At 47.0% G+C, this 12,601-nt stretch overlaps 1 protein-coding gene across 2 annotated transcripts in view; it reads right to left on the bottom strand.

Annotated features, from left to right (window-relative positions):
* The window catches only part of EIF4G3 (eukaryotic translation initiation factor 4 gamma 3), a 399,442-nt gene extending 388,084 nt beyond the window's left edge, over window positions 1-11,358 (bottom strand). For both annotated transcript variants that reach the window (XM_026659916.2, XM_026659925.2), the window contains exon 1: window positions 11,162-11,358. In XM_026659916.2, the coding sequence (XP_026515701.1) occupies window positions 11,162-11,355 (194 nt within the window). In that variant the 5' untranslated portion in view covers window positions 11,356-11,358. The remainder of the gene's footprint in view (window positions 1-11,161) is intronic.
* Window positions 11,359-12,601: the final 1,243 nt, after the last annotated feature.

Below are 12,601 nucleotides of genomic sequence, written 5' to 3'. Positions count from 1 at the left end.
CCCCCCCCCCCCCCAACACCCAGCCCTCTGCCCTGAATCCCCCACCCAGCGGGCTGAGCAGGCTGGCGGCATAAGATCAGCATTTTAATTTAATTTTAAATGAAGCTTCTTAAACATTTTGAAAACCTTGTTTACTTTACATACAACAATAGTTTAGTTATATAATATACACTTAGAGAGAGAGACCCCTTCTAAAAAAACGTTAAAATGTATTACCGGCACGCGAAATCTTAAATTAAAGTGAATAAATGAAGACTCAGTACACCACTTCTGAAAGGTTGCCTACCCCTGTTGTAAACCTTTAACAAAAAAAAACTAGGGAAATCATTTCAAACTAAATAGTGCACAAACCCAAAAAAACCAGAAGTTTACATAAATATGAATGCTAATTACTACAATGCTACTAGGTACAGACCTCACCCGCCACTGTTATTCTTTAACAGAAAATATTGTAGTTTTAAAAAACACGAGTCAAAGACAATCAATGTTTACTCTCAAAGGAATTCCTGTATTGCTGATATTGCTCTTCTACAATTCCTAGAGGAAAAATTACGGGCACTCTAGTCAAGAACAAATCTTCTTCACCTCCTGTCATTAAACAAAATCAAATACAATTTTCATTTGAAAGAATATAAAGATGTGCTAGAGTGGGGAAAGTAACACAGAAGATGGAGCAGTACTTTTTTTGGCAATGCGATGAGTGACATATGCCCAGTCCTCTGCAGAAGAGTCACGATGATGTGACGGCGAGGAGAACCTCAGGGTTCAAGAGAACCCCTCCCTAATATGCACCTCCCAAAGTACGAGACGAAATAAAAATCTTAATATCTTAATATTTTTAAGGTAGCTATAAGAAGGCAATGCCATTTCCTCCTTTGTTCCTTGAACGGATCAAAATTTTCGAAGATTCCTTCTAGGGCCTAAGAACTTGTACTCAAAACAGATCCAAGGATGTTTCATTAAGCTTTAACATGAGGTGACACTGCTGTCATGCTACACCCCAGCTTTTAAACATTCCCTTTGAGGAAACCCTTCAGTGTGCCAGGCCTTCATGAGGTCCCACTCTTTCTTAAAGGTAGACCACGCAACCTCAACAACTCAGAGACCGCCCTTGGACTTCCGCACTCCAGGTTCACATCATGAACTCTGTCCAGCTAGTCCACACAACAAAGCCATTTTTGTCGACTTAAAGGGCTCTTAAAATCGATTTCTGTACTCCTCCCCGACGAGGGGATTAGCGCTGAAATTGACCTTGCTGGGTCGAATTTGGGGTAGTGTAGACGCAATTCGATGGTATGGCCTCTGGGAGCTATGCCAGAATGCTCCATTGTGACCGCTCTGGACAGCACTCTCAACTCAGATGCACTGGCCAGGTAGACAGGAAAAGCCCCGCGAACTTTTGAATTTCATTTCCTGTTTGGCCAGCGTGGCGAGCTGATCAGCACAGGTGACCATGCAGTCCCAGAATCGCAAAAGAGCTCCAGCATGGACCAAATGGGAGGTACTGGATCTGATCGCTGTATGGGGAAGAGGAATCCGTGCTATCAGAATTCCGTTCCAAAAGACGAAATGCCCAAATATTTGAAACAAATCTCCAAGGGCATGAAGGACAGAGGCTATAACAAGGACCCGCAGCAGTGCCACGTGAAGCTTAAGGAGCTCAGGCAAGCCTACCAAAGAACCAGAGAGGCAAACAGCCGTGTGCATGGACTCCGTCAATGGATTCTCACACAACAGGAATGCGGATTTTGGGGACGAGGAAGACGATGAGGAGGAGAAGGTTGAAGATAGCGCACAGCAAGCAAGCGGAGAAACCGTTTTCCCCGACAGCCAAGAACTGTTTATCACCCTGGAGCCAATACCCTCTCAACCCACCCAAGGCGGGCTCCTGGACCTTGAAGGCAGAGAAGGGACCTCAGATGAGTGTACCTTTGTAAATATAACACATGGTTTAAAAGCAGGCATGTTTAATGATTAATTTGCCCTGAAGACTTGGGATGCATTCGCGGCCAGTACAGCTACTGGAAAAGTCTGTTAACGTGTATGGGGATGGGGCGGAAATCCCCCATGGACATCTCAATGAAGCTGTCCTGGATGAACTCCCAAAGCCTTTGCAAAAGGTTTCTGGGGAGGGCAGCTTTATTCCATCCTCCATGGTAGGACACTTTACCACGCCAGGCCAGTAGCACATAGTCTGGAATCACTGCATAACAAAAGCATGGCAGCGTATGGTCCTGGTATTTGCTGGCATTCAAGCAACATCCGTTCTTTATCTCTCTGTGTGATCCTCAGGAGAGTGGTATCATTCAGGGTCACCTGGTTGAAATAAGGAAATTTTATTAAGGGGACATTCAGAGGTGGCCGTTCCTGCTGGGCTGTTTGCCTGTGGCTGAACAGAAATCATCCCCGCTGTTAGCCACACGGTGGGGGGAGGGGTGAAGCGATCATCCCAAGAATTTGGTGGGGGGAGGGGGCAGTTAGTTGGGTTTGTGCTGCATGCTAAACTGGAAACCACAGCACCTCCTTTTAAATGGCCAACCCATTTTAAATGGCCAACGCAACGGGTACTTGGTATGAGAAATGAGAGCGCTGCTGTTTGAAACCATTCCCACATTATGAAGGTTAAAGCCAAAAGACTGTGGCTTACCATGTCTGCCTGCAAGCCGAATTCTGTTGCTCACCGGCCCTGCGTGTGTGATCTCTCACACCAAACCAGCAGGCCCTCAATATAAGACGCAAAATGCGACCTTGTAAAGAAAGCACACGTGCTATGTAATGTTAACAGCTTGGTTCACCGTGAAAGAGTCTACCCATTGTTCTCTAAACTGAGTCTTTTTAAATACTACTCTCCCTTTTTTTTCCTCCCGCAGCTGCAAATGTTTCAAGGCTCCCCGTATCATCTCCATCCAAGAGGCTAGCAAAGATTAGAAGGCAAAAAAAACTGCACTCGCGATGAAATGTTCTGAGCTCATGCAGTCCTCCCAAACTGAAAGAGCCCAGCAGAAAGCGTGGAGGCAGACCCTGTCAGTGTGCAGGAAAGCACAAAATGAATGTGAAGACAGGTGGCGGGATCAAGATGATAGGTGGCGTCAGCGTGATGAGAGGAGGCAGGAAGCAATGCTCAGGCTACTGGAGGATCAAACTGATATTCTCTGGTGTATTGCTGAGGTGCAGGAAAGGCAGCAGGAGCACAGACCGCCGCTGCAGCCTCTGTGTAACCAACCGCCCTCCTCCCCAAGTTCGATATCCTCCTTACCCAGACGCCCAAGAACGCGGTGGGGGGGGGCCTCCGGGCACCCAACCACTCCACCCCAGAGGACTGCCCAAGCAACAGAAAGCTGGCATTCAATAAGTTTGAAGTGCAGTGTGGCCTTGTCCTTCCCTCCTCCATCACCCCTCCCAGGCTACCTTTGCAGTTATCCCCCCATTTGTGTGATGAATTAATAAAGAATGCATGAATTTGAAACAACAATGACTTTATTGCCTCTGCAAGCGGTGATCAAAGGGGGGAGAGGGAAGTAGAGCGAACCAAGGGGGTGGGTTTTCATCAAGGAGAAACAAACAGAACTTTCACACTGTAGCCTGGCCAGTCATGAAACTGGTTTTCAAAGCTTCTCTGATGCGCAGTGCGCCCTGCTGTGCTCTTCTAACCGCCCTGGTGTCTGGCTGCATGTAATCAGCGGCTAGATGATTTGCCTCAACCTCCCACCCCGCCATAAACGTCTCCCCCTTACTCTCACAGATACTGTGGAGCACACAGCAAGCAGTAATAACTATGGGAATATTGGTTTCGCTGAGGTCTAACCAAGTCAGTAAACTGCGCCAGCATGCTTTTAAACGTCCAAATGCACATTCTACCACCATTCTGCACTTGCTCAGCCTATAGTTGAACAGCTCCTGACTACTGTCCAGGGGGCCTGTGTATGGCTTCATGAGCCATGGCATTAAGGGGTAGGCTGGATCCCCAAGGATAAGTATAGGCATTTCAACATCCCCAACGGTTATTTTCTGGTCTGGAAAGTAAGTCCCATGCTGCAGCCGTTCACACAGACCAGAGCTCCTAAAGATGCGAGCATCATGTATCTTTCCCGGCCGTCCCACGTTGATGTTGGTGAAATGTCCCTTGTGATCGACCAGTGCGTGCAGCACCATTGAAAAGTACCCCTTTCGGTTTATGTACTGGCTGCCTTGGTGCTCCGGTCCCAAGATAGGGATATGCGTTCCGTCTATCACCCCACCACAGTTAGGGAATCCCATTGCAGCAAAGCCATCCACTATTACCTGCACATTTCCCAGAGTCACTACCCTTGATAGCAGCAGCTCAGTGATCGCGTTGGCTACTTGGATCACAGCAGCCCCCACAGTAGATTTGCCCACTCCAAATTGATTCCCGACTGACCGGTAGCTGTCTGGCATTGCAAGCTTCCAGAGGGCTATCGCCACCAGCTTGTGAACTGTGAGGGCTGCTCTCATCTTGGTATTCTTGCGCATGTCACAAATTTCCATGAAAGTGCCCTTACACATGCAAAAGTTTCGCAGCCACTGGGAATCATCCCAGGCCTGCAACACTATGTGGTCCCACCAGTCTGTGCTTGTTTCCCGGGCCCAGAATCAGCATTCCATGGCATGAACCTGCCCCATTACCACCGTGATGTCCAAATTGCCAGGGCCCGTGCTTTGAGAGAAGTCTGTGTCCATGTCCTCATCACTCTCGTCACCATGCTGCTGTTGCCTCCTCGCCTACTGTTGAAATTTCCGGTGCTGCATATACTGCAGGATAATGCGCGTGGTGTTTACAGTGCTCATAACTGCCGCAGTGATCTGAGCGGGCTCCATGCTGCCATGGTATGGCATCTGCGCGGAAAAAAGGCGCGAAACGATTGTCTGCCGTTGCTCTCACGGAGGGAGGGGCGACTGACGACATGGCTTACAGAGTTGGCTTACAGGGAATTAAAATCAACAAAGGGGCGGTTTTTCATCGAGGAGAAACACACATAACTGTCACACCAAAGCCTGGCCAGTCATGAAACTGGTTTTCAAAGCCTCTGTGATGTGCAGCGCGCCTTGCTGTGCTCTTCTAATCGCAAACAGCCTAGTCAGCAAACAGCGCCAGAGAGCTTTTAAACATCCAAAGGCACATTCTACCACCATTCTGCACTTGCTCAGCCTATAGTTGAACTGCTCCTTACTACTGTCCAGGCTTCATGAGCCATGGGAGCAAGGGGTAGGTGCGATCACGCGGTGCTGCCGGCAGGGAGAGCAGCCTGAAGCAAAAGCCTCCAGCTCACATGATATTCCAGGCAGGACTGAATCTCCATTAGACAAAACTTAAAGAAGAGAATGACCTGGAGTCACTCCCATGTCTGCCCAGGCACCCCCCGACCGATCTCACCGAGGTCAGCCAGGAGCACCCACAAGACGACGACGGTTAACAGTTGTATTGCACCATCTGCCGCCAGCAAGGCAAGGAGATGCTGCTGTGTAGCAATGCAGTACCGCATCTGCCAGCAGCACCCAGGAGATGTACAGTGACAGTGAGCTGAGCGGGCTCCATGCTTGCCGTGGTATGCCATCTGCACGGGTAACCCAGGAAAAAGGCAAGAAACGATTGTTTGCTGTTGCTTTCACGGAGGGAGGGGGGCCTGACAACATGCACCCAGAACCACCCGCGACAATGTTTTTGTCCCATCAGGCATCGGGAGCTCGACCCAGAATCCCAATGGGCGGCGGAGACTGCGGGAACTGTGGGATAGCTACCCACAGTGCAACACTCCTAAAGTCGACGCTAGCCTCGGTACTGTGGACGCACGCCGCCAACTTAATGCGCTTAGGGGGGACACACACAATCGACTGTATCAAATCGATTTCTAAAAAATCGACTTCTATTAAATCGACCTAATTTCATAGTGTAGTCATACCCTTTGCCGCTACAGTAATGGCACTATAACAAAAAATCCTAAAAGTCTCCTCACCAGCCTCATCTATGCTCAAATGCCTAGAGTCGCTTACCACAGAAACAGAATAAAAAAATATCAATAACCCCACCCCAAAATAAGCTGCAGCTGCCTTGCTACAATAACCCTGAAAACAATCATGCCAAGATATGCCCAGTCGCACTCTGTAACAGTTAAAGTGATAAACTAAGGTCAAGTTTATTGTTGCCTCCTTTGAGACCACCAGCTACCACAAAGTTGAATTGGTTCCAAATACAAACAAGTTTGAAATAGAAAAAAAAAAAAGAAATCCACTCACACCACCACGGAACTCAGGATGGCTGTAATTTGGCTCTAAGGTACAGTATTCAATTAACGCCAAAGAGCCAGCATTATAAACTTTAAGCAAATATGCAATTTTATTAAAGTTCAGTACAAACCAATCCATTTGCCCTTTATAATGCACTATTTGCTGATGTCCAGGCTGGTGCTGGGAAGAAACTGATGATCTAATTATACTGATCAACAAAATTTATACACAATATATAGACATTTCTTTTAAAGACTCAAAAAGTAGTTTAATTAGCTATATAATAAGATTCCAGGATTGTCACTCTGTGTGACTCTGAAGTCTAGAACATCTGTTGAGTCAGTGTGAAGCAATGGAAAACAGCTACAAGTTTAGCAGAGAGGGGTTTTTTAGATCATCACCAGCTTCAATCATCACTGGGATTTGCAGACCGTCACTGTCCAATATTTACGTTTTCAACCATTTTCTACTTTTTTACACTTTACAAATGACACTCGTACAACAGCAAAGTAAAGTACCTAGTAAAGTATAACAATAACATGCCAAAAATACTCAAGTTTTCAAACACGTTAGAGATGAGTGTACAAGGGTCAGTATGAACCTGGGGGAGGGATAGCTCAGTGGTTTGAGCGTTGGCCTGCTAAACCCAGGGTTGTGAGTTCAATCCTTGAGGGGGCCATTTGGGGATTTAGTTGGGGATTGATCCTGCTTTGAGCAGGGGGTTGGACTAGATGATCTCCTGAGGTCCCTTCCAACCCTAATAATCTATGATTCTATGAAAGGAAACACACTCTTTAGTTAATACACATTAGAAGTTTTATTAAGCTGAAATACAAGATCCATGGTGAGCTTGCAGTCTGATGCACACCTTCACGTAAGAAATCTTAGGGCTGGTCTACGCTGAAAAATTACATTGGCATAGCTGCGTCTCTCAGAGAAGTGAAAAATCCATACCCCTGAGAGACGCAGCTATGCCAAACTAACCGCTGGTGTAGACTGCACTAGGTTTTTCCAATAAAGCCAAGCTACAGCCTCTCAGGGAAATGAATTAACTAGAGGGACAGGAGAGCCCCACCCATTGCTGTAGTGAGTGTTCATATTGAAGCACTGCAGCTGCTGTAGCACTTCAACATAGGCACTCGCTACAGTGAGGGAGGGGACTGTTAATCCACCTCCCTGAGAGGCAGCAGCTAGGTCAATGGAAAAACCTAGCACTGTCTACACCAGGGATTAGGTTGGTTTAAATGCTCTCTCAGGGCTGTGGATTTTTCACACCTCAGAGAGATGCAGCTATACTAATGTAACTTTTCAGCATAGACCAACCCTTACTATAGACAAATGGAGTTCAGCTAAATCCAATTTCTTATAGGTAATTTGAAAGCTTAATGCCAGTGCAGAAGAAAGCCAGTGGTCAGAAATCCGGGTTTAATTCATTTACCTTACGTATTATGTCACTCTGCAGTGATCCACTAATATTTTGAAAGGTGTGTATGTGTTTTCCACATTTCAGAGTTAATTTCACTTAGATGCTTTGTTCAATTGGTAACTCTCAAATAGAACATTCTTCATCTGAAAATACAGGTTTGACTTAAGACACATGCTACTACTGGAGCTACAAAATTATTTCAGTTCTTCTTATAGGACACCAATTAACCCTTTAAATCATTACACGTTAAGATAGTTTTTCAGAGCTCATCTGTTTTGCAGTAGTCACAAAAATAACTTCCTATTCAACATGCTGGACAACAGAATGGAACCCCATTAGAAATGTTTCTGTTCTTTACACCTGTCACTATTCAGTTTCACTTTCCTTTTTAAAAAAATCCCTTCTCCTCCCCACCCCCAATCCTTCAGATCATGTCTCACTTTTCATTCTTTTCTGCAAATACACATTGAGTGGATGGACACCAGCTCTCCTCCTATACAGTCCTGTCTATTCTTACAGTTAAAGAGTACAGATAACTATTATTAATTAAATTAACAGAGTATAAGAAATGTTAGAGATGCATATATATATTTCTGAAGGCACAAGGACACAGAACTAACCTTTTAAGCTCAATTTCAGCTTTGCAAAACTGATTCAGATCCTCAACACTACTATCAATGTATAGCATACTAACCATTTGCATCAACAAATAAATAAATCCCTTTACTGTGTTGGGAGCAAACAAGGACCTTGCCATATGCAGCTCACCCCATGCTGCCAGGAAGACACTTGCTGCTGGAACTTATCTGCTGTAGGGTAATGCTCTCTTGATGTCATAAAAACATTAAAAAACAAACAGCACTAAAAATAAAAATGCATTTCAGTAAGTTTCTAATGAACTGCCCTCCAAAAAATACTCTCCAAAAATATTCACAATCACTTTACAATTTATACTAGGTAACAGCCTTCATTTACTATTTACATACACTTCCAGATTTCAGAGAAAACTATCTGGGACATCTAAATTTATTTAAGGAAAAATGGAAGAGAGAATGGAGCATGTGTGTATATATTACAAAGGCAGTTTATATAGCTTTAAAGGTTGGGGCATTTTATTAAGTAAAAAAGTCTTCATAACAGAATCAAGTCACTAAAATAAATAATAAAATCCAACCATATCATTGGTCCTCCTCTAGATTTACACATGTTAAATTCACCTTATTTACCTTGCGCTTCTCTCTTTCTTTTAGGTCTCTTGTTCTTCGAGCCTAGTCACTTTCATGTGATGTGACATGCTGCAGCACCACTACTGGCTCCTTTATGACAGAATCAACCATTCTTGCTGTGAACCCTTCAGGCTCCCTTCTAGGATTAATTCACTCTCCTCCCTCACACACACAAAATGCCTTTGGTCAAATAGCAGCACAGAACTTACCAAATGTGATGGCATTTTCCAGTTTTAGCCTCAAAAGTATATGCCAATCTTGCAAGCCACACTAAACTAGCATTCACTGAAGTTAGAAATCCCTCAAAGACTCTTTTAATGATTACTTTAAAAGAAAATGCTTTTGAAACTCTAGCACCCTCATGCATTCAGGCAAACAGAAACCATTTAACTGTCAAGACACAAAAAAGTATTGTATAACAAGTGGAAAGTTTAAAAAAAAAAAAAAAAAACCCTATTCAGACAACCCAGCACCTTGCTGGATAGACCTTCAGCTGAGCACTGACTTTGTATGTAAAAGCCAGCCAGCCAGCTAGCTAGCTAACTTTCCCACCACACCATTTGGCACATCGCTTAAAACTAAGCAAGTTCCCCGAGCAATAGTTTTACGTATCACTGCCATGCTTACTTAGGAAAAAACATATAAGTCATCCTCACTATTCAGTAAGTTCTTTTAAAAATTGCAGCATATTACAAGCTAGCCAAAAATACTAGGAAAAAGGTAGAGTTCGCCCTTCAGTTACCACTCTTAAGTCTCTAAAAACTTCACTTTGACCCAAACAGATCTGTATCATCAACAGTCTCCTGATTTAAAAAAATATTTGTGGTTAGCAACAAGAATGACTGGAGAAGCTCAAGAAAACAGCGGGCCTAACAGATTATGAAAGGCCTTGATTTTCTCACCTCAAAATGAAAGTAAGAGCAGTAAACCTATTATATGCTGTATAATAAATATGTTCTTTGTGTACACATTATACAGCTCTTAGCTTGACCTCCTTATAAAAATATTCTGCATTTCCTTATTTAAAAAATAAGCATTAGCACTGACACAAAGCAAAACTAACACTTCTGGCTGACAACCACCAATACAGTCATCTTAGTGCATGAAACATACTGTGAGGTTAACATATTGATAGACTTATCATTTCACCTCCACTGATTTTCAATGGGGATCTCTCTTCATACCCTCCCAAAAGTCACTGAAAAAAAATCAACAACTTTTCAGGGATGCTGTCCAACACTAGAAACATAAAACATGTATATACATACACAAACACACTACCCTCCTGCTGATCTCAGCAGTATTTACCTCCAGACTTCAGGCCCAGTTGCAGAGAACCAAAGACCTTTAAAACATTCATTGAAAGAAACACTGGCCTTTCCTTAAAGCACTGACATTTTTGGTGGGTTTCTTATTGAAAATTTCCTCTTCCCACCACAAGCTGCTTTACAGATAAAGGTGCCTAGTATGACATTTCCACATTAGATTCACTTCCACTACAAATAATAATCATAATTTTAAAAATCCGCAATTCACACTAGCCAGGGAGCTGGGCTCTCTCTTCACCTTAATTTAAAAAACAAAAACAAAACAAAAAACCCCACTTACCTCAACATGACCCTATATACTTCACTGCACAACTGACATTTATTATTTGCACTACTTCTACTTTGAGGGCAAAGTTTGTAGCCATCCCTACTTCCTCACAAGAAGGGGATGAAGCCCCATTAGCTCTCTCCATGAAGAGATGGGTATAGCTCACACTGCATTCTCTATTTAAAGTAGAGGGGGCTATGACCCCTTCTCACAATACCACTATCAGTAGGTGTAATCCCCCAGTTCTCTAGATATGAAAAAAATATAGGCCCCTCACCACCACTGTAACGGTAGGGGATAAAAGCTCCCATCCCTCCCACAAAAATAAGTGCATACAACCCCATCTGCACAAGCAAGGGTGAAACCCCCATTCTATACATACATACAGAGCCCTCTCAGCCCCCCTTCTCTCCACGAAAAAGGGGGTTCAGCTCTCATTCCTTATATACTTTGGGGTACACCCCCAACCCTGAAGGAAGCCCCACTTACGTATATAAATTAGGGATTGCAGTTCCCGTCCCCTGTGAGTGGGGACCTGCCCCCATACCTGGCTATATTGGGGGGCGCGGCCTCTGCACATCCTCCTCCCTGTGGGGGCTCAGCTCCCCCCACCCACCCCTCCCTGTAGGGGGGCTCAGCCCGGAAGGGCGCTGGCCGGTGTAAAGGATACTGTTGTGGCGGTTGGGTCTGTAAGGCCCTGATGTTGGGGTGAGGAGGCGGCGGCGCCACCGTTGCCGCCGCCGGGTGAGGGGGAGCCTGGGGGAGAGGCGGCCCCGCTGCCGCCGCCCCGCTCCCGGGGCCGGTCCCCGCCGCCGCTGCAGCCGCTGAGCCGGGCTTCAGAGCCGCTTTCTGCGGTAAACTCATCGCAAAGCGCAGCCGCCACCACCCCGAGCGGGGCAGGGGGAAGCCGGGCCGAAGGAGCGGGGAGCGGGCCGGGGGACAGCCCGGCGGGCCAGCACCACCGGCCGGTCTCCGTGACAACGCGCCTCCGGGAGGGCTGGGGCGGGGAGAGGGGCCGGCGGGGGCCGCTCAAGCCGTGCTGCTCATGGGCCGCCGGCGGCAGGGAGTCTCGGTCCCCCTCCCCGGGGGAAGCGGCGCCCTTCGCGGTGGCGGCTCTCGGGCGATTCCGGCGGATTTTCCTCACTGAAGTAGCGGAGCATCAAACATGGCGCTGCGGCCGCCTCCAGCAGTCCGGCAGGACGGACGCTCGGGCACCTTCGGACCACTCCGGAGCCGCTCGACCCTGACGCGTTCGGAAAGCTTCGTACCTTTCCGGAGCCGCTCGGCCTCAGGACTTTCGAAACACTTCGGCTCCTTCCGGAGATCCTCGGCTCCGCCGTTCTCGGGAACCTTCGGGTCACTCCGCAGATCCTTAGCTAGGGACTCTTCAGGCAATTGAATGTGGGATTCGGGCGTCGAGCTCGGGTCGTTTCGGAGATCCTCGGGAAAGGAATGTACGCTGCTTCGGAAACGTTCGGCCCCGCGGCCGAAAGGGGCTCGGATCGCTTCGTGAACACTCGGCTGTTCGGAAAGATTCGAGAAGTCCCCAGCAGAGGAGTGGAGGTGGGCTCTCCTCTCCCTCTCACTTAGGGACCTGGGGAAATCCATAGAAACCCAACCTTGGACTGTTCCCTAACTGGGGTCCCCACACAGCAGGGCCCTTCCTCCCCCTACAACTCAGTTCCAACCAGCCCCTCTTTTCTCCCCATAGCTGGGACCCAACCAGCTCCCCCCAAATCCCCAAAGATGGCCCCCTTCTTCCCCTACAGCTGGGCCCCAACCCAGCCCCCCTTCCACTCTACAGCTGAGCCTCTTATCCCCCCACCCAACCAACCAGCGCCCCATCCACCCCACAGCTGGGCCCTTTCTCCCCCTACAGCTGGGCCTCAACTACCCCCATGTCCAGCCCCACAACTGGGCCCCTTGTTCCCCTATAGCTGGGCCCCAACCAGCCCCCCATCCAGCACCACAACTGGACCCCTTATTCATCCACAGTTGGGCCCCAACCAGTCCCCGTTCCACCTCACACCTGCATCCTCTCTTCCCCCACAGCTGAGCCCCAAACAGCCCCCTATTCCCCCACATCTGGGCCCCTTCTCCTCCTACAGCT

Source organism: Terrapene carolina, unplaced genomic scaffold, assembly GCF_002925995.2.
Source record: "Terrapene carolina triunguis isolate 2854851 unplaced genomic scaffold, T_m_triunguis-2.0 Scaffold714, whole genome shotgun sequence".
In the NCBI taxonomy this organism is placed as follows: domain Eukaryota; kingdom Metazoa; phylum Chordata; order Testudines; family Emydidae; genus Terrapene; species Terrapene triunguis.
Note: the sequence above shows the minus strand (reverse complement) of the source record. Positions and strands in the feature narration are given on the sequence as shown.